The sequence below is a fragment of the Neolamprologus brichardi genome, chromosome 20, assembly GCF_056152115.1.
Source record: "Neolamprologus brichardi isolate AB-2024 chromosome 20, ASM5615211v1, whole genome shotgun sequence".
Taxonomy (NCBI): Eukaryota; Metazoa; Chordata; class Actinopteri; order Cichliformes; family Cichlidae; genus Neolamprologus; species Neolamprologus brichardi.
In genome coordinates this window covers 17,741,389-17,766,888 of record NC_142123.1, presented here as the reverse complement: position 1 = coordinate 17,766,888, position 25,500 = coordinate 17,741,389, and the positions used below count along the sequence as shown (strand labels likewise).

Genomic DNA, 25,500 nt, shown 5'->3' with positions numbered 1-25,500 from the left:
TCATATTTTGGACAGAGAAAACAGGTGGTGTGAAAGAAGCCATCTATGTCCACTGTGAACAACCACCTTTGAAGAGGGGGCAGCTTACAACACAGTTTGCCATCTGTCTCTCGTCTGATTAGGTAGAAGATCAATAGGGGGGTCCATGAGCCTCTTGGGGACACTCCCATAGGGCTTAAATCTGGGACTCTCCACCATTTGACCCTAGAACTGAAGAAGCTTCTTGGACGAGAGGTGAAACGTCTTCAAGCAACTTAAAAGTCCAGATGCTTTTCTTTCCAAGCTCCTTGACTATTTCTAGTATACTTCCAATATTCTCTTGTATTCAGTTCAGTTTATTTTTATTCATACATTATCACTTCACAACAACCGTCACCTCAAGGTGCTTTATACTATATACAATATAAGAGAGATACCCCAACAATCGGAAAAACTTCCATGAGCAGCACTTTGTAACAATGGGAAGGAATAACTGTGTTTTCTCTTGTTGTTTTATTTGAACATGAACAGACTTTCTGCGGAACCAGACTCAAAGAGGGGCAGCCTGTCCCTACTTTGGTGGGTTAAGAGAAAAACAAAAGGAAAGAGATGCAAGACCAAAACACAAGGGGAGAGAGGAGACAAACATTAATGACGTGTGGTAATGACATATATAACTATCAGGATTAAATAGAGGTGAAAGGAGAAGAAATGTTCAGCGCAACAAGGAAAGTCCACCACAGTGCCTGTGCATATAGCATAACCAAGTGACTTTCAAAGTAGCAAGGGTTTCAGCCAAAACCAAACTGGGAGCCTGGTAGCTGAAGGTTCTGCCTCACATTCTACTTCTAGAAATTTGAGGGAGCAAGTGCTCTGTCGGGGTAATACAGTACTAAAAGGTCTTTAAGATATCAGGTTTCATCATATCCTATGAAAGAAGAAGGATTTTAAATTTTATTCGAGATACAAAAACCTGACCCCATGCGATCACAAGCTAGTGTCCTCCTATTGGTCCCAATCCTCAGATAAATTGCATCAGGAACACTATCTGGAATAAAATCCAAATCAAACATACAGATCCATCTGATATAAATTTTATTTATATAGCACCAAATCACAACAACAGTTGCCTTGCGGTGCTTTATATTGTAAGATAGAGACCTTACAATAACAATACTAGAGAAAACAATCAAACGGCCCCCTGTAAGAAAGCACTTGTCAACAGTGCGATGAAAAAACTCCCCTTTAAACAGGAAAAAAATATTTTAGAGAACCAGGCTCAGGGAGGGGCAACCATTTGCTGTGACTGGTAGGGAGTGCAGGACGGGAGACAGGACAAAGACACACAGTGAAAGAGTGCCAGAGATTAATAATAACTAATAATTCAATGCAGAGTGATGTACAAAGACATGGTGAGTGAAGAAGAAACACTCAGTACATGATGGGAAACCCCAGCAGCCACAGCACAATTACGGGAGGATTCAGGGTCACCTACTGCAGCCTTAACTACATGCTATAGTCTGTTTCATTAGATATAATGCTTCCAGGTCTCTGACTTTGAAAGATGCCTTGAACAAGTGTCCAGGATTGTGTGGATAATGTGCATAGCAAAGAAAACATATGCACTGTTCTCTCATAACATTTCTAATAACACTACCTTAGGGGCCATGTACAGTGCAGAAAGTACATTATACAGATCCCAGCACAGAACGGTGTAGAAACCCATCACCAACTCTGGAGTATGAAGCAGACTCCTTGGTTATCCTTTAGCTACTGAAATGTGTGTATAGCTGTTTATACTGGTACAGTCTGACTGATTTATCCGTTTCTGTGCCTACAATTTATTTTAACGCGAAAAAAAAATACAAAAATGAATACAAATTCTGTCTCATATCACCAATCAGCTCTGACACTTCAGGGCACAGGGTCCCATTTCATGCTGGCAGCAGATCCTTAGGGTGCAGTTGGTTGCATCCGGTCTCTGGCTTGTTCCGGCACATCCCGTGGATACCCTGAAATCATTGTGTTCTTCCAGCCAGTCCTGTGCTGCTCCTGCCACGTGGCAGGTGCAGTATTTTAACACAATCCCCATTGCTGGTAAAAACTCTGAAAGTTATCAAGGATTCAAATTTTAACAGTACATAACGTTCACTTTATTTGTTCTTGGTAATTAACTGTAACTACAAACTAGAACTCAACGGAATCATAAAATGAGTCAAAAAAAACAAACTGGTGATACAATGTCATTTACTCATTTTAATGGTTAAAAAAATACTTCTTTGCGCAGAGACAACAGTAATTCCCCGTTGACTGACAAACGGGACCAAAAAAATGATGGCCACCAAATGATAACAGGTGGAGCAAGATAAGATGAGGTAAATGTTTTTGAGGAGAAAAAAAAAGGCACAATTTACAATCAATCATGCCCCAATGCACAATAATAATAATAATAATGATAATAATAATAATAATTAATAATAATAATAACAACAACAATAACAACAATAATAATCAGTACAGCTTAAACAAAAACAGGAAATCTGCAACAATACAGACCAGTCATATTTTACAAGGCAAATGTTGACCATCTGGCTTCTCCTGTGTTCTCTACCATACTTAGGTTTCTGGCAACACTCTGAAAGCTGCGGCCCTGCTGCTCACACTATACAAACAGCAGTTCTACAGTGCACTGAAACTTCAGCATACTATCTGACCACCAGACATGACACACAGAGTTTGGAGGGCCCGATGCAATCATCATGGCAGAAGGCACCACAGCCTTGGCACATGATCATGGCTTTGAGGCGGCACGAGCACTTGAGTGCCACTTCCTCTGCCGTACTGTCAGTAAAGGCCTGAATGCTGAGGGTAGTCTGGCTGGGACCCAAGCGGGGGTGCAGCTGCAGCACACTGTCTGCCATGCTCCGGGAGAAACTGCTGTTGTCCATCACTGAAACATTGGCCGTGTAGCTTACCCCTCCAACTCCTCCACCCTGCTTGGGGAGCTTCCCATAAAGATGGAAGGGAAGGGAGGGAGCGGAGGGTGAGGGAGAACAGGAGGAAGAGGGAGAGCCAGAGGAGTAGGGAGCTTTGCTGTGATCTTTCTTTGCCATCCTGGCCAAAGTAAACTCCATGTTGATGAGTCCTTCTATTGCCCCGCCGCTTAGATAGCCATCGACAGAGTTCCCAGGTTCCTTTTTGGTAACACTTAAGGGTACACTGAGTGAGGATTTGGCAATAGCTTGACAAGAGGGCCGTGCACCAACTTCGTTCTTTACAGTGGGTGCAGGAGACGGGGGTTGTTGCAGAGAGTGGGGAAGCTGAGATTGAGGGGGACGCCAGTTAATCTTAATACAAGGTATCACCTCTGTTGGGCAGGGGTCTGCGTGAGGAGGAGAGGGTCCATTGCACATGGTCCGATGGGCTGACTGAGGCCTGTCTGGAGTGGCTCCCTGGGAAGGCTGCTGACCATGAGACTCTTTGATAACTGCAGACTCCACAGCAGACCCAGACATGAGGTCTTGCTTACTTCTGGAGGACAATAAACCGCTGGAGGAGGGTGGCAGAGGGGTGATGACTGGAACAGCTCCAGGGGCCTGGAATGAATGATACTGCGGTACAGCTGGGGCTTCCATCAGACAGGAAACTGGGCGGGATGTTGGGGACTTATGGATCTGGACTGGAGTAGTCAGCTCTGGGCTTGAAGATTTGGCTGAAACCTCAGGCCTGTTACGAGTCCCTGGGGTTCTTGCTGCTGGTGGCCTGGGCAGGGTTCCTGGTAATCTGCTAATCTCCAGTCTGTTGGCAGAGTGTAAGGGTAGAACTTTTTCCAGAGGCAGGCTGCCCTGAAGTAACTGAGTGACCAAAGGGTTGTTGGCCTCCACACTGGACACAAGTCTGACTGAACTGGCCAGTCTTTTGGAGGCAGATGCAGCATTTGAGTGAGTGGCAGGAGACTTTAAAGCTCCATGACACTCCTCTTCAGAGCTCAGTCTGGAGTCTCTACAGTCATCTCCAGACTCAGTTTTAACAACAGTTGTGTCCCTTAGCCCTTGTGGCAGGGGTGCAGACAGAGCATTAGAGTCTTGTGAATGGATACGGCTGTGTTGTGGCTGAGTCATGCTGCTGGGGAAGCAAGGCTGAATGACGGTCTGGCCGTGGCGGCTAGTCATGTGGGTCTGGATGACCGGTTGTTGGTTCTGAGGAGGGCTACAAATCACCAGCTGGCCATTTCTCTGAGTATTCAATTGAGGACACCATTCGTGGCCAGGCTGCTGCTGCTCTTCCTCCTGGCTTTCATTCTCACAGTCTGAAGCGGTTTCTGTTGAGTCGCTATATGTGCCAGCCTCATCTTTCTCAGCACTAGAGGAATCCACATGTTGGGGTGAAGAGCCATCTGATCGCTGTCTCTCAGTGGCTGTATGGGAGAATGCCTCCTGGGGGTCAACATGGTGAGAACCATGCTGGATAACACTACCCAATCCAGCCTCCTTCCCTTGCTCCTGGTCCTTGGCATGACAAGAACTGGCCAGCGTCTGAATAACATCCACACCCTGAGCCCCAAACCTCGGAAGGGAATCTGGGATAGAGGTTTGTGCTAATGAAGGTTTTTCACAACCAACAGTTGCGCTCTCAGTAGGGGCACTGCCACCAGTTTCAACTACCTGGCTTTCTCTGGCAGACTGCATGGCTGGTGACTCAGACACATCAGGCTCTGAAGAAAGTGAGGCAGCCCCATCTGTGAGTCCGTTGGAGGAGCTCTGGACACTAGCTGTGGTTGCTTCAATTAACTCTCCATCTGCCCCCCCAACTGGTTCCGCTTGCTGAGGACTTGGCGTCTGTGGGGGCTCCAAGGACATGGAGGTTGAGGTAGTGGACAATGAAGGGGAAGGCTCAGATGTAGGCTCTACATTAAGAAGCTGTAGTTGTGTTCCAGACGAATTAGTGCCTGAAGACGATCCCTGCTCTTCCATCCCACTACTTCCCCTTGTTTCATTTCCATTTTCACTTTCTTCTTCTCCACCTCCTCCTCCTCCTCCGGGCTCGATAGGTCCTGGATGCTCTCGCGATCGTCTTCCATTGCTGCTATCCGGTAGCCCAGCACCAGGCCGCAGCCTGACCCTGGCCGGGCTTGTCCCGTCGGCAGAGGCTGCAACAGCAGCAGCGGCCTCGCGCTGGGCACGGGCTTGTTGTGCACGGGCTTTGATGTCCGCCAAGGTGCGCGCACCCCCTGTCCCCGACCGGCGCGAGCCTTCGCCGGGCGGCACGATCCGGGGACAGATCTGGTAGGTGGGGTGCCCTTTGACCCAGGGAGGTTTGATTCTGGACAGTTGAATCTGAGAAACAAACACAGGGACAGCAAGTCAAAATTTATCTGATAACAAGCAGCTATCCATTCATCTATATAGACTACTTGTCTTTGTGCACCAAGAACTGTGTGTGACAGAAAGTAATCCTGGACCTTTCTGGATTATTTCACTAACACTTACCCGGATAGGTGGCACCTTGGGTTCTTCTGTTGTCGGCTGCGGCTTTTCTGAACACACACTGTCAATTGTGGTACGAAAGGACTGACGGTCGTCAAGCCGTGGCCTCTTTTCGGGGAAGCTAGAAAAGGCTTCAGTCTCATCTGGCCTTCTCTTCTGTTCTTTCAGCTGGGTGCTGGGCAGAGGGGTGGCAGCTGGACTAACAGATGGGCTGCTCTCACGGCTGCTGGTGGCAGTTCCTCCTGTGATGGAGGTGATCACAGAAGCGGTATCGTCCAGGGGATCTGCAGCAACTGCAGCACTTGAGGAGGCTGAGGAGGATGAAGAAGAGTCCAGGACTCCAACAAATGTCCCCTGTCTATCAGAAGGTGAAGATGGTGAAGAAACAGGTGAAGAGGCAGATGAAGAGGAGGAGGAGGAGGACGAGGATGGAGAAGTGGTGGAAGCCAACACAGGTGCACTCTCTTCGGGGAGCAAGCGAGCAGCGACTTCATGCTCTTCATTAGCGCTGGTTGAAGCTGGGCTGGGGCTGGGGCTGGGAGTTGGAACAGGTGTGGGGGGTGGCAATGTGACTGGCTCTGGAATGGGAGAAGGCTTTGGCTCTGTAAAACCACTCTCATCTGGGAGCTCCCCCCCACAGTCGGTCTGCAGCACTACCTCTCCCTGAACCACTGTGTTTTCAGACATGGGTGAGCCAACAGAAACTGCTGAAATATCCACAGCTGCATTGGCCTCAGCTGCTTCTGCAGACTGCAGGGATGGAGTGGTCTTGCAGATGGTTCTGCGAGCCCTCCGGCGCAGGTCAGCTCGCGTACGTCTCCTCATCCTACCATCTCGCCTCCGCCGACCTACGCTGCGTCTTTTGGGGGCACCGGTTGCCACCACAGTCACATCACTGTCTAGCACACTAGCTGCAACTTCGCTGGCTTCACTCATGGTAAGCTTTAGTGACTCTTCTTGTGTTAGGCCAGACCTACAAGTACACAGCAACACAATTTAGCACACAGTGAATACCAGACTGAACATGACATGTAAGCTATTGTAGGCTGATGTCTCAATTACATGTAACAGTATGGGCAGAAATATAAACATTTTCAGTTAAAAGGATACTACATGTCTAGCAATAATAGTGAAACGTGAACAATACATTAAATTTAGATGAAATGATTTGGCTCTTACTTTTGCCCATGATACTCTTCAAAAAACTTCTCCTTCCACACCTCTACCTTCTTCTCTTTCTCCATTTCCTGTCGGAAACGCACTTGCATCTCATGAGTGAACTCACCTAAACAGATCAAACACATGTCAAGGATTTAGCATTTTTAGTCAAAAAGGTGTTAGTAGTCATAGGAATGCTTCAGAAAATCTCAACTTTCTTTTAACCATGGACCTCAATAGACCAGTGAAATAAGAAAGTGTGTGAATGTTAGATCCAAAATGCTCAGGCACAGAAAAAGTATTTTATGAACGGGTGAATGAGGTATGTTGTATAAAGCAATTTCAGTGCTCAGGTACAGTAAGGAGAAAAAAAAAAAGCATTATATGAAGAGTCAATCCATGTACAGTTCTCATCCCAGGGCAACTGATGGCCATTTTATACTTTTTCCATTTCCAAATAATCTCATCAACAGTTGCCACCTTCTCACCAAGCCTTCTGATGATCTTATAGTCCATTCCAGCCATGTGCAGGTTTACAGTCTTGTCCCTGACATCCTTTGACAGCTTTTTGGTCTTGGCCATGGTGGTGGAGAAGTTTGGAATGGAGGAAATTTATATACATCACGAGTTGTGATCGGGAGTATCTATAATTGAGCATACCCCCAATCTGTGTGAACCAGAATTCTGGCTGGGGTTGTAGGTAAAATTGTAGTCAAATACTTCTTTCAATCAGTGACATGCAAATCAGTTTCTAACTTATATATAATGTTCTCTTTCTGGATTTTTGATTCATATTGTGTCTCTCTCGATTACAGCTACCATATAAATCAATAACTTTTCATTTCTTTGTAGGAGAGCAAACTTCTAAATTTATTTGAAAGCTTTATTGACTGAATTTGTAAGGGTGAACATGTGCACAGGCGGTTTGATAATAGACTTGTGCTGGCTTTGACGAGTACGAGTATGACTGTAATTACAGTACTAAACACTAGGGCTGGGCCATATCATACTGTTCACAGTAATACCGGTATAATTTTGGGCAATGATAGAAAAATGAAATATCGCGATAGAATATGGGTAAAACGCACGTGCGCAGTGCCTTTGTTTTCATATGCACACGTCGGAAAAAGCATGGCGATGAAAGCAGATCTTTGAATGAAACGAATGAACCTGAACTGGTTTGTAAAAATGCTGCAACTTCAGTGGTGTGGAACTGGTTTAGCTTTCGTCCTTCAGACACACAACAAAGCACTATTTTTGGTAGAGCATGCTAGCGGGCCGTCGTTATTACCATGTTTTTTGGAAAATACGGCACACTTAAAATCAATCCATTGATTTTTCTGAAAATTGACAGTGCCCCTTATAATCCCGTGTGCCTTATGTATGAACTCTGGTTGTGTTTACTGACCTCGAAACGATTTTATGTGGTACACGGCGCTCGAAAATCTGTCAAATGTTTTAGTATGACTTTGCTAAGCTACGAACCCGCACTACTTGATGGATTGTCGGAGCATTACGGCTATCGTAGTCAGGAGCCTGGCGGAGTGATACGTACTGTGCTTCAACATAATATTACCATATTGTGTGTGTATATAACCTCTTTTTAAGTTTTGTGGATATTATGCATGGTTATGCTGAGGATATGTCAGCCAGTTTCCACTGGAAATGCCTTTTGGTTAAACTGTCAGCAAGGATTTTGCATTTGTACTGTTAAATTTTTATATAACTTTAATTCACATAAAACACCTGCTTATTTAAGTGAAAATACATTGATGTTTGTTTGTTTTGTTTTTTGCACTAATAAAGTTGTGGAGTTGTAAAGTATTTTGTCTAGTCAGTTATATCGTTATCGCAAATTTTCAAATGTATATCGTGATAAATATTTTTGGTCATATCGCCCTGCTCTACTAAACACCATTGAAAAAGAAAAATGCTTCTTTCATTCCACCTAGGTTCATGATCTTGGTGCTGTCGTTTTTGTGCTTGCTGTGTCAGAAGAGATGCTGCACCATAAATTGCAACTATGATAAAATCATCTTCAGTGCTATCAACCTTTTTCATTCAGATAAATAGATGCTGCTTGGGTTAAAAACGTTTTGCATGATTTCCTAAATACATTTTTACAGTCTGAAAACTATATTGAAATAAATTCATTGAAGATCTTTTATCCTGTTTTCACAGTCACTAAGAAGTCTCTATTTCTTTCATACTAAATTGAAGAAGAAACTACGTGTGAGTGAGGATTCCTTTTAGACAGGAAGTTGTGGAATTGCAATAGGTGGAAACACGGCCACTGGAGCAAACAGCAGATGGCCAAACAACTTGCCTAACAATCTTGTTTTACTGGCTCTGAAGCATTGGGCCATTGGTTATGTCAAACCCTATTGAACAGTGATGAAGTCAGTAAAGCATGGCAATCTGTCTATGAATGACCAGAAACTTACCATCACCCAGCCTCTCTTTCCAGCTCTGGGAGGCGTGGGTAAAAAATTCATTGTTAAGAGCTGAACTGCTCAGTCTGGCCATGCCATCAGGTCCAATCTACAACCAGAGACAAAATGACGTGAGACAACAAGTCAAGTGATGAGTACACAGTTGAGTGTTTGGTGCCCTAAGTACAACACTAAAAACGTTTTTTTAAGTACACATATAAAATAACTGTATAAGGAATTTAAAATTTCATTATTCCAAGAATACAAAAAGTCTGTAGCAGAGCAGGCACACTGCTGCGCACTACTGAAATTACTGCTGTACATCAAAAATTTACAAGCTCAAAATTCTCTTTTCTTCTTCCTCCCTGCAGAAAGTGTTAAATATATCAGTTTGATTCATTTCTCATTTGCCCGGTGCTAGATATTGGCACATATAAAATTACAGTAAACATAAACTGGAATAAAGAATAGAAAGACCGCTTACTTGTCGGTCCACCTCAGGCAGCAGCTGCAGCAGCTGCTGTTGTGAGTGTACCGGGAAAGCTAAGAATGTCCGCGTATTGATGAGAGCTCTGATGTTGGTGTTGACCAGGATGGAGCCTGGCGTTTCAAAGTCTACATCCACCCCTCCCCGACTCCGCTTCATGGGACCTATTCATAACAAACCCCCCAGAAAACTTTTAACTCAAGATGATGTAGACAGATGCTGTAGTTCAGCTGCAAAGCAACAAAGTCATGCACTGCTCATAAACACTGTTCAGAGCACAAGCTTCCAGGTACCAGCCCTGGTGCGTAACAACAAATCAACAAGTTTAAAAATATGACTCTTCATGCATAAACATAATTAGTATCTTTAAAATCTAGAAGTTTAGGTGAAGCAGGAACAATTTGTACCACTGGTACAATCCAGCATATGATGGCTGGTGAATCAAACCTTGAATTTTTTTCAGTATGTTTTCCATGATTCTGTTGGCAATGAGTATGAATTTCAATAACACTGATATCTCTTGGATCAGGATGGCCACCAGTCTGTATTCCAACTTTTGCAATAGGTGTTTTTCTTGATTCTGTGTGAGAGAATTCAAGAGAGGCTCTTACCTGAGGGGACATGCTCTCCATTCACCTTAAGAGGGGTGAGGACGACGCGAGGCATCATAACAGCTTTCTTCCTCTGCCTTCCTGACTGTAGAAAACAAACGGCAGACATATGCAGAAGTGCTGTTACTAGGGGAATAATGTAACTGTTCGCTTGTACCTGACTACTTAGTAAGTCACATTTATTTCGTTTGGCTTATTAAAGCCCACTTTGTGAGCACACCTTCTCATCTAATGTTTTTTCTTTATGTTCATGACTATTTACTAAGGTTGGGCAATTAGACTAATATATCGACCATTGACAATAGGCTGAGCCTTTCACCGATCGTTTTTACAAGAGCGGTTTATTTATTTGCCCATGAGTAAGTTTGCTAATAATGTTGGTGGAAGCCAAGAGAAGCAGTTAACGGAAAAAATAAATAATAATTCTCAAACTCATAACAGAAAGAAAGAAAGGCAGTAGCCTATGGTAAGAAAAAAAACCCATTTTATTTAAATAAAAAAAACAATAAAAAAAAACAAACAAAAACACCCCACACAATGATGGGGAGGGAAACCATGTTTACATGCCGTTCCAGTATTTATCTGTCTTAAACACTCAACCAAACAACAGATAAAAAATTAATTGCTCTGTCCATCAAAAAGTCACCTGCGTGAATATGTCACCTATCCTCGGTTAATGGACTGACGATTGTCGGTTGGAAAAATTTCACATATCGCACTGCATATTCTCACTGAAGGCATCAAGATTATGAATGAACACTGTATAGGAATTTCTTTCACTTAGGTATTAATCACGTTATTGTAATGCCTCGGTGCCACTGGATTTTAACATGTCTGACACTCATACTTAAGACAAATGGTAGGGGGTGTAGTAAGGATGTTGGGGGAAACAGGAACTCCAGAGGACCAGTCTTTTGTCTCTTCGAGGACTCTGGGAAGTAGCAAGGGAGAGTGAACCTTAAGGTGTGAAACAGGTGATTTCTCAGGCTGGTGACTCGGATGAATTTTAATCCTCAGCAGCAGAGGTGACTCTGGATCTTCCTTTCATGGGACAGTCCTCATGTGAGCCAGTTTCATCATAACACTTGATGGTTTTTTCGACTGCAGATTCAAGGTCTTAGAAATTCAACAAACAATGAACCCTGACAGGCACACCTGTGAAGTGAAACCATTTCAGGTGACGACATCATGAAGCTCACTGAGAGAAGGCAGAGGGTTTGCAGCGCTGTCAACAAAGCAAAGGGCGGCTACTTTGAGGAACCTTTGCTACATAACTCCATATATCTTGCTTCATGTATTTGATGTCTCCAGTATGTGTTTTCAATGTAGCAAGGAGAAGTAAAGTAAAAATAAAGAAAAACCATTAAATGAGAACGTGTGTCATGACTTGACTGGTGTGTTTCCTTGTCTAAATGGAGAATTCTTGAAATGTTTCATTTTATAGTTAATCGTTGATGTAGGACTGTTCTAAAAGCTGAGTGAAAAGCCTTCAAGAGATTCAGTCGCAGCAGTGAGGCAGACTATAGCTCTGGCACATTACATCAGTTCTATCGGCTCCCTGCAGAATTAAATACAAACTCTGATGATATAAATATAATCTGTCATCTCAAAAAACGAAATGGTCAAGTTTGATCATATCCCTCATAGTACCGCATCACCCCGAAAGAGCATTTCGTTCTCAGACTGCTGAGAAAACTGGTGTTGTGAACTATAGAAATAAAACTAAAATTAAAATAAAACTAACCTCAATTAACACAGTAAGAACTATGCTCAACAGCAGGGCTGCCACAATTAGTCGACTAGTCACGATTACGTCGAGTATTAAAATCGTCAACGACTAATTTCATAATTGACGCGTCGTTTGAAGCTTTGCAAGATCCCGAAAGAAGCAGGAATCAGTAGTAGGATTTAAGAGTGTAATAACGGACTGAAACAGAAGATGGCAGCACTGCATGTCCAGGGATACCAGCTGCCGTTAAACCCCGAATAAGAAGAAGAAGCAGTGTCTGGTTTCATAGCTGTGTCCAAATTCAGCGGCAGCATCCTTCAGAGGCCGCATTTGTAGGCCAATTACGTTACAGAGATGCGGCGAAGCATGTCAAAATTCGAAGACAGAAATATCTGCTCGGTTTATCAAGACATCACATATTTGTAAGAGTGCTCCGATGTTTTCAGAGACGTCTATTACCCACCAGCTCGATAGCTAGAGGGTTCAAGGCTCACTAGAGCTGGCGAGAACAGCGAACTCCTGGCACATCATTTTCAAACCCCCCGCAGTCTTTCGCTACTCAGGTTAAACATGATATATAAGAACTGATTAAACAGAAGTGTGAGATGGTCGAGAGTTTACTCCAGTGTCCTGTTATATTTTACATAGAAAGAACAGATGGCCGAGTTTATTAAACTCCACCAAGACAATCTGCAAATTTCATTAACACTTTAATAAACTATCATCTTGTCTTTATTTTTAGTTAGCACATACCTTAAACACTTCAAGCTGTAAGCTAATGATAGTCATATAAGAACAGACGCATGCTGGTGCAATAAGCTGTGTGTTTAACGTCCAATGGATGCATGATCTGATTAGTTGACTAATCACAAAAATAATCAGTGACTAGTCAACTATCAAAATAATCGTTTGTGGCAGCCCTACTCAACAGTTTTAAATGTTTTAAATTTTTTACAAAATAAGCCAAACGGTAAAAGGAGCATTTCCTATATAGTGCTTTTCTATTCTAGCTGAGCACTCTTCACACAACATGCTTCACACCAACTTTTTCTAGCCAACATTCTTCAACTCTTGATTCAACTCTCGTGATAGTACCTTGGGGTTAGTACCTTGCTCAAGGCTTTGGATTTGGTATGCAGACTGGAATCACACCACCAGGCTTTTGTTTAGTAGATCAACTGGTCTACCTTCTTAGCTAAATGATATACACTACTTTTAATTCTGCTATATCAAAAATTATTCTGAAATGACTGAATGAAGTGTTGCATATCTATGTTACACACAATTAGGCAGCAGCACAGTATAAGTACCGTACAGCATGACATTGCAGACTGCTTAAAATGTGTGACTACTAAACACATCACATTTCTTTTTAGACATGGAGCCACAAATAGTGTCATGCAGGGCCCTACCTGTCTTGAGCGGCTCAGTCTGGTCTGCGCGTGCTGGGTCTGCTGTGTGTCAGTGCGACCCTGCTGTCCTGCTGACCTGCTGAGGCGAGTCTGAGGCTGGCTGCTGGGAGCCTGTAGCTCCACGGAGCAGGAGGCGCTGGATGAACTCTCATCAACCGAAGCTTCAAGCCAAAGAAAAATAATCACTATTCCACATGTTTGCAAACAGCAGATACACTTAACATTTACAAGGTGGGCGTGCAGCCGCAAGTAGCAAAGAACTTACATTTTTTACGTCTTAACTAAGACGATGAAATGGCTTCTACCCAAACTCAAGCTTATTTGAGTTTGGGTAGAAGCCATTTGACCTTAATCTCTATTAATAACACCATTATTGTTTTCAGTCTAGTAAAATGGTTACTTTAAAATAAATAAAGTACATAAAAGCCTCTTTGTACAGTTCTGTCAATAGATCTTGTGGTTTTTACTCTTATGCACATTTATAAATGAATCAAGTTGTCCCACATGCGGTTCTCTGGGAAGTGTTACTGCACTGAGCCTCAAAGGGGATTCTCATTTCATTTACATTTCTCAGCTTTGATTACAAAATATCAGAAACAATGAGATCGAGTAACAGAAATGTCTGTTTCAAATAGTTTAAATGCCCCAGGAAAAAAAACAGAGGACAGGCACTGCATCACAGAGTAATACTGACCAGGAGATAAGACAGAAAAAAAAAAAAAAAAAAAAGGACTGTAACTACACATTTAATCCCTGACAGATCTTAATATATAACAGTGCATGTCAGTGTTTTTATATGATAAATGTGTAAAATTATTTAAGTTCTGGTAGCCCACTGCCCACACTCCCCCATATTTATAAAACAAAGTTTTTACTGATTGATGGGAAACAAAATTTTTTCTTCCAAATAAAGGAATTTTCTACAGTAAACAGTGAAAAACAGGAACTTTTATTGTCTATCTATTACTTAACTATTTTAGTATAGTATGTATGTAGTATGATGTATGGCTTTGGGGAAGGTCTCCATCAAGAGGAAAGGCTGTAAAACCTATGAAAATACAATTAAAACTGCCCTCCTTCATATTTTCCAAAGCCATCCAGTGGGCCAGATTAGTCTTTGCCGGGCCCATTCTGGCCCCCGGGGCCTCATGTTTGAAACTGCTGCTCTAAGGCCATCGGTATATTGGGGGGGGGCTTGTGTTTACTGCTGGCTGCTGCATAACGGGGCCAAGGAATCAAGTCATCTTCATGATTTACATGGTCTGGAGTGACAGACACTTTTTATCTGTAAGGCCACATCAGACTCGGACATCCTAATTAATTCAATGTAATGAACACATCCGAGAATATAAATGTGCTAAATTGGTACGTCTTACTGATATGCAGTTCAGTATACAGGACACTATCCTGCCATCATTTACTGTTTACCTTTTGTTTTAGCTCTCTGACTAGCAAAGCACCACTGCTGAGGTGGAGCTGCAAACAACTAGACTGCATAGCATCATTAAGGAAAAGACAAAGAGATGTGGTATGCACACTAAGAGGTGACCAGCACACGACTTAATGATGTTACCATCATTGTCCACACTGGCAGCAGCAGTAGTCTCAGTGGAGTCACAGCTCTCCTGTTCAGTGGCCTCAGTGGGACCAACTGGGGCCACGGCTGAGCCTGCTGCCGGGGTGCTGCTGCTGGAAGCTGGGGGTGTCGTACCCCCAGCCGGCTCTGATGGTGTCTCTGACTCCGAGGTTGCCTTTGTCCACTGGGGAGCGTTTTTCTACAGAGCAAAAGAGTGCAGAGTAGGCGATGCCCTTTTTAATAACAGTATTCTCCGCATCACATAATGCACACTGTCAAATCCAACAGTGCAAAGAAGAATTTTAAACAATCAAAACATCAGGTGTTTAGGAAAAAAGTGGAGCACTTCAGGAGCTACTGGTACAAATATTTAGTGAGCAAGTACTTTTGTATCAAAGACTCACCACTGTGAATATAACGAACACAAGCTGAGAGTTGCATCAGAATTTGGGAGAATATTATTTTGGGAATTGTTGATTCAGTACCTTGAGAGTAAAAAGACTCATTCGTCCAGGTAGCTTGAAGAAGATACTGTTCTTGACTCGATCCCCTCTCACTTGGGAATGCAGCATGGTGACCAGGCAGGCCAAAGGAGCTGTACCACTGTACACATGTACACACACACACACACACACACACACGAACACACCCACACACTTCCAGTTACAGCAGCTTCGTACTTCATGGCAAACACTCGAAAACTTGGTGTGCCACCATGACCATGCCGTTTCACAAACACCCAATTGTAAAAATGTGCATATCAATATGTTCAGAGCATGACTTTCATCAATGCCTCTGAAGTACTTGAAACTGTACTAGATTTTCTTGAGTTTCAGCAATTTTGTGTTCCATGGCGAAACATTGAAATACTCCCAGGGTCACTTGCTCTGACAAAAACTCAGTATTCAATGTGACCAGTTAAGCGTTAAGGAGTTGTCCTTAAAGCTTTCCTGGACAATATGGAGGTTCCTGACATAAACCCGTCTGGAAACTGTAGCCCAAAGTGTAAAAGATGTTCATGCATATTAAAACACGTTGGTACCAAACATAAAAAGGGTTTTAGAATTCTCAAATATTTGTGACCATTTGCTGTAACATATACAATAATATGTATTGACCAACATACCTTCTGTTTAGATCAGCAGCAGGCCAAACCGTCCATGTAAAGAGGGGGAAAAAAAACTTAATTTATGAACACAGTGACATTTCAGCTAATACGTGATCAGTTCATTTCCTGCTAAAAACAGAATAAGAGCATTAAAAATATATAAATGAATCATTCAACTAAAAGGTTAAAATTCTGTGAATTTGTAAACCACAATGTTTTAGAAAAAACTACTACTACAACTTCAGCACCACATATAGTTTGTCATCTATCAATCAGTACTTCATCTAAGATTACACTACTACTTATAAATATGGCTTGTTCAATCAGGATAAATAATGGACAAATAGTTGTCACTGTACTTTATCTTAGATCCTCATCTGTTATTCTCAGGTGAGTGTGTGCATACATTTGCAGCCTGCTATTATTATTATCAGCTTGCAAATTTTTGTGTGTGTGCATGAGTGTGCGTGTTTCTGACCTCATCTCCTTCAGCCCCTTGGTCTGGATGACATGCAGAATTTGTTTAGGAGTCATGGGTGCATCTGAAAAGTTTTCTAAAACCTGTAAAAGATTTTAAGACAACAAACTGTCAAACACTCCACTAAGAAAATACCTAAATACAAGGTTAGCATTATTATATGGTCTTCGCCTTACAATATAAAAGGTCTTGAGGTGACTGTTGCTGTGATTTGGCATTATATAAATAAAATTATAGATTCATTTTATGTTGTATAACAGCACAAAATTAAATTCAGATTTAGTCTGTCATGCTGCAAAACAAAACAGGTAAAGTAACACAAAAATACATTTTGGGTGCAATTTACATTAGATATAAATATCTTTATCACACAGACACACACGTATGTAATGATAAGAACAGCATCCTAAAGTTTTATAGCAGGTACGCTCATTTCTGAGCTTTTCAATGATCAGGGTGCAAATGTACAAAGACTACCGAGGAATCAAAAGCTGTTCACTCAAATTAAACTTGTGTAAAGTCAAGAGCAACTGCCTAAGAAGTAAGGTAATTAGCTTTGACATAATGGGTTAAACGTAGCTGACCTGAGGAGAAAGAGTCCAGGGTGTGGAGAACTAATCCAAGCAAATAAAGAAGGAAACCCAGAGTCAAATAGTTTTAGGTCTGAGCAGCAAAGCTGTGGAGATGAAGCTGCAGACTGAGGCGGAGCAGCGTGGACACTGACAAAATGGCCACGCCTAGATGTTTTAGCGTTAAAGGAGGATAGCACACGAAAGTGGTTATGTTGTACTAGAGAATGAAAGATTTCCTGTATTGAGCGTACAATTCTGTCATGTAGCCTTTATTTTGCTAGGATGTTGGTCAATTTGTAGTTACTCTTTCAGAATTATTCAAAACTAAAGATTTAAGTAGACCAGTTAAATCACAGCTGACCGTGAGGCTTATGAGAAAACAAATTCTTGAAAAAGGGAATAGATGATGAGCTCCAAACGATCACCTAAGAGTCTAGACTTCCTCCACACACAGCACCTGTGCCCTCCAGAAACTTAGACGAATCCTCATTTGACTCTGAAAATGTGATCAATTCAGAAATTTGACCAAGATGACGCACGTAGTGAACATTTTCTATATGAAAAACATGCATCAGAGACTTATCACAGAGAACAGTAACATATAATTCTTATAAAGGTTTTAAATTTAAATGCACTGACACAACTAGACAGCTGGGCTGTCTTCGGGTTTTTAGAAAGGAAAAAAACAAAAATGAAATCACAAGACTAATGTGTTGAGTAATTAATCAAAATACTGACAATTGATCTTTGTTTTAGTTTGCTTTATATACACCCATAACTTTTTGCTTCTGTCTATTACATGCACCAAAAACATGTTTCCAGCTTCCAGTAAGTAGAAATGAAACGGAAAAAAAAAAATATTGTTTGGAAAACTAAAGTTTCCTGAAAAGTTGTATAATTTCGATTAACAAAAAGATGTTGCCCATCAAACTCTTAGAGAATAACACAATGGTCAGTTCAGAGCTTTATTTTTCCCCTTTGTAAATCTGATGAATTGAAATGAAACAATTAGTATCTGTTTAGAGTATTTCTCATCTTAAATTGCAGATTTTCTGTAAATCCCATTCTAATATTCTGAGTGCGCAGAATATCTGTGATTGTCTGGCAGATCCTCACCAATGTTCAGGCCAGGCTTCAGTGTTCTTTAAGTATTTAATCTTTATCTTTATTTTTCAAAGCTACAAAGCTAACAGTGATAGAGAGAATTGTTGCGATGATTCTACACTGCCTCTCCTGCTGACTGCTTTGGGGAGGTGAATACGCTGGGTGTGGGGCACTACCACGACTGGTCTCTAAACTCAGTCTTCTTACCGTCCAGAACTTGACGTGGCTTATAAACTCGCCACAAATTTGCAAGTCCTAAATATCAGATACTGGAAATTAGAGCTGGGCGATAGAACGATAACGATAGGTATTGCGAAATAACTTTTTCTCGATAGAAAAATTAAACTATTGCGATAGGTCTCACCGCTCTTGTCCTCTTAAAAAAAAAAAAAAAGAAAAAAAAAAAAGAAAGAAAGAACAGCCAATCCAAATTAAGTAGTGCAGAACCGAACCAATCACAGCCGCAGCGTCACGTGACTTGTTACGTACAGCACAAGTGCCAAGCCGCACATGTGCATTTGTTTGGGAAGCAGCCAGCTGCCATGCCTCCCGGGTAATGGAGGAAATGAGTGTGCCGACTAGAGTAAAATCAACCGAGAGCGTGACCGAAGGTTACCGAAGAGAAAACAGATGATGGTTCCAATGCCGGAGAGATTGTCGAACGGAAGAGCCATAGAAGTTCCGTAGTGTGAAGATATTTCGGCTATTTCAAGTCTGACAAAAAACAGAGTAGCACGCACTGTAAATTGTGCCGAAAGCAAGTCTGGAAATACAATAAAGCGGTGCATGCTCAATCTCTGACTGGAAGTGCTAATTCGTTATTCGGCTTTTGTCAGACTAAAGTAACTGTTAAAACTGCTTGAAAAGCTAAGCTATACAACAAGGAGAGATTGAGAATTTCCTTTTAGTTCTCAGTTTATTTGATATTGACAAAAGTTAGTCAATTTTGTCTGTTCTTCTGTAAAACAAACTAAGATTTATTTTTAGAATTAATATTTTGTTTCTAAGTGGAATTGACAATTTAGTAGTCTGTTTTGTTTGTTCTATTTTGAAACGTAAACGCTTTAGCGGCTGCCTTTTGTGTAGTTTGCAATATTTGCCTTTATTTATCTGAAAAAGTCTCGTGTTTCTTAAGTACATCTACCCTGTTGAACTTATTATGGGAAATAAATATTTAAATCAAAACAAGCTGCTGATTATTTCACATTTTACTTGTGAGCAACGACACATTTAAATCTTACAAATATAGTTATTTGGCTTATATCGTGATATATATTGTTATCCCCTGAAATGAAAAAAAACATATCGTGATATGAAAAAATCTTATATCTCCCAGCTCTACTGGAAATCCAGTTAGAAATAGAGCAGGGCGCTATAACCAAAAATATTTATCACGATATACATTTGAAAACTTGCGATAGCGATATAACTGATGATATAATTGACACTAGACAAATTACTTTGCAACTCCACAACTTTATTAGTGCAAAAAAACCCCATCAATGTATTTTCACTTGAACAAGCAGCTTTTTTTTAAGTGCATTAAAGTTATATAAAAATTTAACAGTACAAATGCAAAATCCTTGCTGATAGTTTAACCAAAAGGCATTTCCAGTGGAAACTGGCCGACATATCCTCAGCATAACCATGCATAATATCCACAAAACTTAAAAAGAAGTTATACACACAATACGGTAATATTAGGTACGTATCACTCCGCCAGGCTCCTGCCTACAATAGCCGTAATGCTCCGACAATCCATCAAGCGGTGCGGGTTCGTAGCTTAGCAAAGTCGTACTAAAACATTTGACAGATTCTCGAGCTTTTCGCGCACCATGTACCGCATAAAATCGTTTCAAGGTCAGTAAAAACAACCAGAATTCATAAATAAGGCGCACGGGATTATAAGGGCCCTGTTGATTTTCAGAAAAATGAAAGGATTGATTTTAAGTGTGCCGTATTTTCCAAAAAACATGGTAATAACGATGGCCAGCTAGCATGCTCTACCAAAAATAGTGCTTTGTTGTGTATCTGATGGACAAAAGCTAAACCAGTTCCACACCACTGAAGTTGCAGCATTTTTACAAACCAATTCTGGTTAATCCGTTTCATTCAAAGATCTGCTTTCCCCCTCCTCATTCTCCGTCGCCGCCATGCTTTTTCCGCCATGTGCGTATGAAAACAAATACACACATGTGTGTTTTACCCATATTCTATTGCGATATTTCATTTTCTTATCTTTGCCCAACATTATACCGGTATTACTGTGAACGGTATGATATGGCCCAGCCCTAGTTAGAAATACTTTATACTGTTTTATAGAAAAAACTTCAATCTTTGTTTCAGATCGGGGAACCGAAATAAAAAAAATGGGCAAAAGCTTAAAAAGTAATGTGAAGCATCAGCTGTGAATGCCTTCTAGAGCTGCCAATATGCCCTCTGCAGTGGTCGCTTCACTCCACACCATGCCGTCTAAACACAGGTGCAGTCATTTATACTTGCTGTTAAGGCGCAAGAAGCTGCTGCAATAGTCTCCTAAATGACAATATCGCATGATATGTGCTGATAAGGAGGAGAAGTGGTCAAAACCAGAAGCCAAGACTTTGCCAAGTGGTTTTTTTTTTGCAAAGTTCTTTGCACAAACTCAAGTTTTCATACAACTGCAACATTCCCTCTGTGTGTCAGCATGTCGCTGAGCTTCTATGAAGGTTTATCATTAAAATGGCGGCACAATCGTACACTTGTGTCTTCAACCCAGCAGTGGCGGCCATGCACAACACACCATGTTACAAAAATCAAGAGGTGCACAACCAACCGACATGCCACAAACATTGTGTGGCACAACACAGGTTGTGATGTGAAAATCTTCATCAGACACAAGCGAGACAAGCAATGAAAACATGTGCACCCCCCCCAAAAAAAACAACAACCCTGAAGCCAATGAAATCCAGCTATCCATAAAATGTGCCTGCACATATCAATCACTGCCATGCCGCACAGCTTCAAGTTTCCTCAACTAGTCTGGACAAGAAACCCAGAAGGACAGATGAAAAAGATAAGAGACCATCAAAACAAAAAGCACATTGCTGAGCGCCTTGTGATTTGTTGTTTAGAAACACCTCAGCAGCAGTTATGTGAACCAAGAACAAATCAGAGTACTGCAGCATTGTTTCTCCACAAACTGCAGTATAACTAATGCATGATGGCCAAGAAAACACTGCAATGGTTTTGAATGATCCAACATCAACTCAAATGTCTGTAAAAGTGTACAGTATGACAGCATATCTACAAAGATGCACTAAAATGCCAAACGCTATAAACACTAAGTAACAAAGGCTTCAGGATTAGCATACTGGGCTAAACAACTTGCTTGCTGCTGCACAGAGGCAAATATCCTAGAGGAAGACCAAATTGCCCATTTTCACAGTTTTCATATCTTAAAAGGATTATTTCCTGATGAAGAGTGTGAACATTTCTCATATTTTTACCTGACAAAATATGTTTAAATATGTAGTCAACAGTGTGACGTTTTTGCATACACTTCTGACTACTTTAATCCAGCTAGTAAATCAAACCTGTCCACCGAGTCCCACAATCTAAACTTCTGAAAAAAACTCCTTTAGACAGGCACTATCAACACACCGTTAACACTGATCTGTTCCTGACATTTCAGTTTCCAGTACTGGTGAAATGGACATGAGTATTGAGGGCGCTGTTTCTAATGTTTTGCCCACCACATGTTATGTTCCGGCTTTGAGGAGTAAAGAAGAGGGCCTAGTTTGCCAAAACACAGCTAGCGAAGCCATTTACCTTAGCCGATCTGAGCTTCACCCCAAATCTACGATCATGAATCTGCCTTATCTGCCATGCGACCAGTTTCACAGCTGTGTATTTCCATTGTTTCATGTGCACTTATTACATGTACCATAACCAACCCAACCCAACCCCTGATGGTGCCTAACGTGTAATTTGTAGCTATATAATGGGACTAATATTTGGTTTCTGTCCGACGTTGTTGCTGCTCGTTGTAGCGTTTAGCCTGCTGTACCGGACGGCTTGTCTTTACACAAGACACCATTCAGCACTAACGCGGATTCCCATTAAAGCTGAGTTAGTGGTTAACCTTAGCTGTTAGCTTTGCTAACGTTAGCGTGCATTATCGTCAACAACATTCACGGCATTGAACCAAATGTGCACTACATTAACGTGCACATTTGGGTTTAACAGATTCAGTGATATGGAGGTACATCGGGTAGTAAACCTGCATTAGAGTTTACATAGCTTTTCTTCTTCTTCTTTATTTCATTTTATTTTAGTTTTTTACTCAAGTTGCTGGAATGGTACTAAGCGTAAAGCTAGCAAGCTAGCTCCCTAGCAAACAAAGAGCTCAAAACAGGAGACGTGCACGATAGCATGCTAGCCAGCGTTAGCATACTGCGTCACGTAGCTTTTGTGTCAATAGCAGAAAGAAACGGGAAAAGATGGAAAATGTAGCTACGTTCTTCCATATATATTAAACACAACCCTTCTGGCTGTATTTAGGTTGTTAGGGTAACGCCACAGTGCCAATAGCTAGCTGATACTACAGCAGAAACCAGGCTGTAGTCGTGAGCAGAATAACGAAACCCACACATCTAGACCCATCAATTCACATTAAACCACACATATTTTGCATGTAGCCGAATACATTAAAAAATGAGATTACCATGCGAGCAGCCTCAGCCCAGGTCCGCTCCTTCTTTCTCTTTTGTTTGTCCTTCATTTCCTCTGCGCTGGTGTTTGCGGCTAGTCGCTGTGTGTCTACAAAGCAACCTCAAAATACGATGGCGGTTTAGTTGTTTAGCAAAAATGCTAACTACGCTATGGGATAACTGTGCAGATGCCAGTCAAGAGCTTCCTTTTAGCTCGGCTCAACGCTGCGGTGTCTGCGAGTCTCTCAGAATCGCTACTCGGTCTTAATTAGCTCAACATACATCGCCTTTCTAGCGTAGAAGCCGTGTGGACCAAACGGATGACTGTGCTGCTGCAGGACAAGCCTCTCTGGAATGCAACAACCAGGTCAAAGGTCAAACCGTCCGCAGGAATGCAACAAAACAAGCCCTGCCCTCCGCTTTCATATCCTGCAATTAACCACATTTTGCATGCAAACGATCTGATATTTTCAGAGTTAAGCTCGCACGTAGTAAGGGAGCTCATATGAACAGAATAATCTTTAATTCAGGGTGAATTGATAACCTTTCATCATTAATTCAATATGGTTTCAGTTATTTATTTCAGTTAAAATGTGTCTGCAAATAACAGATAACTCCGGCCAAATGAATACACATCGGAATCAAGACAATTAGGACACTAAGATTTAATTTTGGACCATGGTAAGTCATTAAAGATGTAACAGATACTCAGTTGGTACAAGGGTGCTGTATTAGAGTACTTCAGAATACTGTACATATACCTCAGAAATATATGTACACAGCTTTTTGTGAAAGATGCTCCTAACTGGCCTCTTCACTGCTGCACTGTGCATATACACTCAGTAGCCAGTTCATTAGGCTTACCAAAGACTCATATACACGCATTGCTAATCAGTAACTCAATGCATTTAGGCATGTCGACAGGGTCAAGAGGACCTACCGAAGCTCAAAATGAGCATCAGAATGAGTAAGAAATATGATTTAAGTGACTTTGAACGTGGCATGCTTCTTGGTACTAGACAGGCTGGTCTGATTCTTTCAGAAACTGCTGATCCGTTGTAATTTTCTTGCGCGGCCAAGGGTTTTACCCAGACCAGCAGCTCTCTGGATGAAAATGCCTTGTTGATGCCAGAGGTCAATAGAGACAGCCAGACTGCTTGAAGCTGATGGGAAGATAGCATTAACTCAAAGAACCAATTCTTACAACCAAAGTCTGCAGATGAGTACCTCCGAATGCACAACATGTCAAACCTTGAAGTAGATAGAATAGAATAGCCACCTTATTGTTATTTAGAACATACACACAATACAGAAGTTCATGGCGTTTACTTGTCATTGGACTGCACAAAACAAATAATGTAAATACATGTAATTTTCAAGGTATAATGTACATTATTATTATACATTGTTATTACTATGTAAAACCGTACACAATATTATGAAATAAATATATTTCACAGCAATAATAGCAGCAGAGAACAACTGCCTTAAATATACAGTCATGGAGTAATTCAAGGAATGTGCCTTGTGCATATTTGGAGAGAGGGGAGAGGGGTGCAGTTTGGGGGCTATTTGTGTGTCATTAAGAGTCTAATGTCTTGGGGAATTAAACTTGCTGAATTTGTCTGTCCTCATCCTGATGCTGCAAAACCTCCTTCCAGAGGGTAGCAAGGAGAACAGTTCGTGGTGATGTCTTGTCCTTAATGAGACCCACCACTGTTGTCACCACTGTGACATCTACACACTTGATGATAAGATTAGAAGCATATGCAACGCAACACATACAACTGTGGACTCAGGACACAGCCTGAGGGGAGCTGATGGAGAGAGAGATGGTGCTGCTAAAGCTTCTGTTTCCCACTGTCACAAACATAGGTCTGTTAATGAGGGAGTCCATCAGCTAGTTACATATGGGGGTGGTGATGCTCAATAGCTTATGCAGCATAATCATATTGAATGCTGAGCTGAAGTCAACAAACAGCATTTGCACACGACTGTGGGGTTAGTGAAGAGGGGGTGCTGCCCTCCGTACATTCACTCTCCTCTGGGTTGAACATGAAAATTAGTTCACTGTACTCCATTGGTCTCCACAGTCTGTAGATCTAGATCCCATTAGAGCACCTTTGAGATGTGGTTGAATCGGAGATCTACATCATGGATGCAGCCTCATGTCAGCATGGACGAGAATATCTGAGGAATGTTTCCAAGTAAAGAGACTTAGGGGTTTTTTGTTGTTGTTTTTGAATGCTAATTCAATCATATCAATCAAAAAAAATGGGCAAATGCCAGCACAAACAAGTGAACACTTAAATTCATTGGATCTGTGATTAAATAACCAATGATCGATTAGGGAAGAATTTGTTATTTGAGGATGTGACATTGTAGGGAATATTTTTTTAAACGTGCTTTTAGACAAAAAAAAGTTGATCTATCAAATAATAAAAATGACCACTGATACTTTGATAATTGTATTGACAATAAAAAACTTCACAAGTACCACATGAAAACATTATTGTTTAATGCATATGTACCCTGTGACAACTTCCTTATATAGATGATACATTTATTGAAAGTGCAGGAAAACATGACTGGTTAAGCTGGAAAAAAAAATTGCATATAATAAATTTTTTTTAAAAAACTCATGCTGATCACTACCATATTTCTTCATTTGGCATGC

The 25,500-nt window shown here is 41.5% G+C and overlaps 1 protein-coding gene across 2 annotated transcripts; it reads right to left on the bottom strand.

Moving 5' to 3' along the window:
* Positions 1 to 324: 324 nt before the first annotated feature.
* On the bottom strand, positions 325 to 23,176 carry asxl1 (ASXL transcriptional regulator 1). 2 transcript variants are annotated; one of them, XM_006807161.3, is made up of 12 exons: positions 22,838 to 23,176; positions 16,457 to 16,539; positions 15,997 to 15,999; positions 15,356 to 15,473; positions 14,868 to 15,069; positions 13,295 to 13,455; positions 10,154 to 10,238; positions 9,540 to 9,706; positions 9,068 to 9,164; positions 6,645 to 6,750; positions 5,469 to 6,438; positions 325 to 5,315 (listed from the first exon to the last, which is right to left on the bottom strand). In XM_006807161.3, exons 1-12 carry the CDS (start codon positions 22,892 to 22,894, stop codon positions 2,685 to 2,687), a joined length of 4,680 nt encoding a protein of 1,559 aa, XP_006807224.2. In that variant the 5' UTR covers positions 22,895 to 23,176; the 3' UTR covers positions 325 to 2,684. The 2 variants fall into 2 exon arrangements, with proteins under 2 accessions (XP_006807224.2, XP_087689543.1); XM_087833417.1 differs by lacking the exons at positions 15,997 to 15,999; positions 16,457 to 16,539; positions 22,838 to 23,176 and having other exon boundaries at positions 15,356 to 15,937.
* Positions 23,177 to 25,500: the final 2,324 nt, after the last annotated feature.

What these genes read in the sequence shown, in the direction of transcription:
- asxl1 (XM_006807161.3), bottom strand. Translation starts at nt 22,894, where the DNA reads ATGAAGGACAAACAAAAGAGAAAGAAGGAGCGGACCTGGGCTGAGGCT. An exon ending in GAAGAGTATCATGGGCAAAA is followed by an intron (nt 6,439 to 6,644) that starts GTAAGAGCCAAA and finishes GTGTACTTGTAG; the next exon opens with GTCTGGCCTAACACAAGAAG. An exon ending in CCAAGGTGCCACCTATCCGG is followed by an intron (nt 5,316 to 5,468) that starts GTAAGTGTTAGT and finishes TTTGTTTCTCAG; the next exon opens with ATTCAACTGTCCAGAATCAA.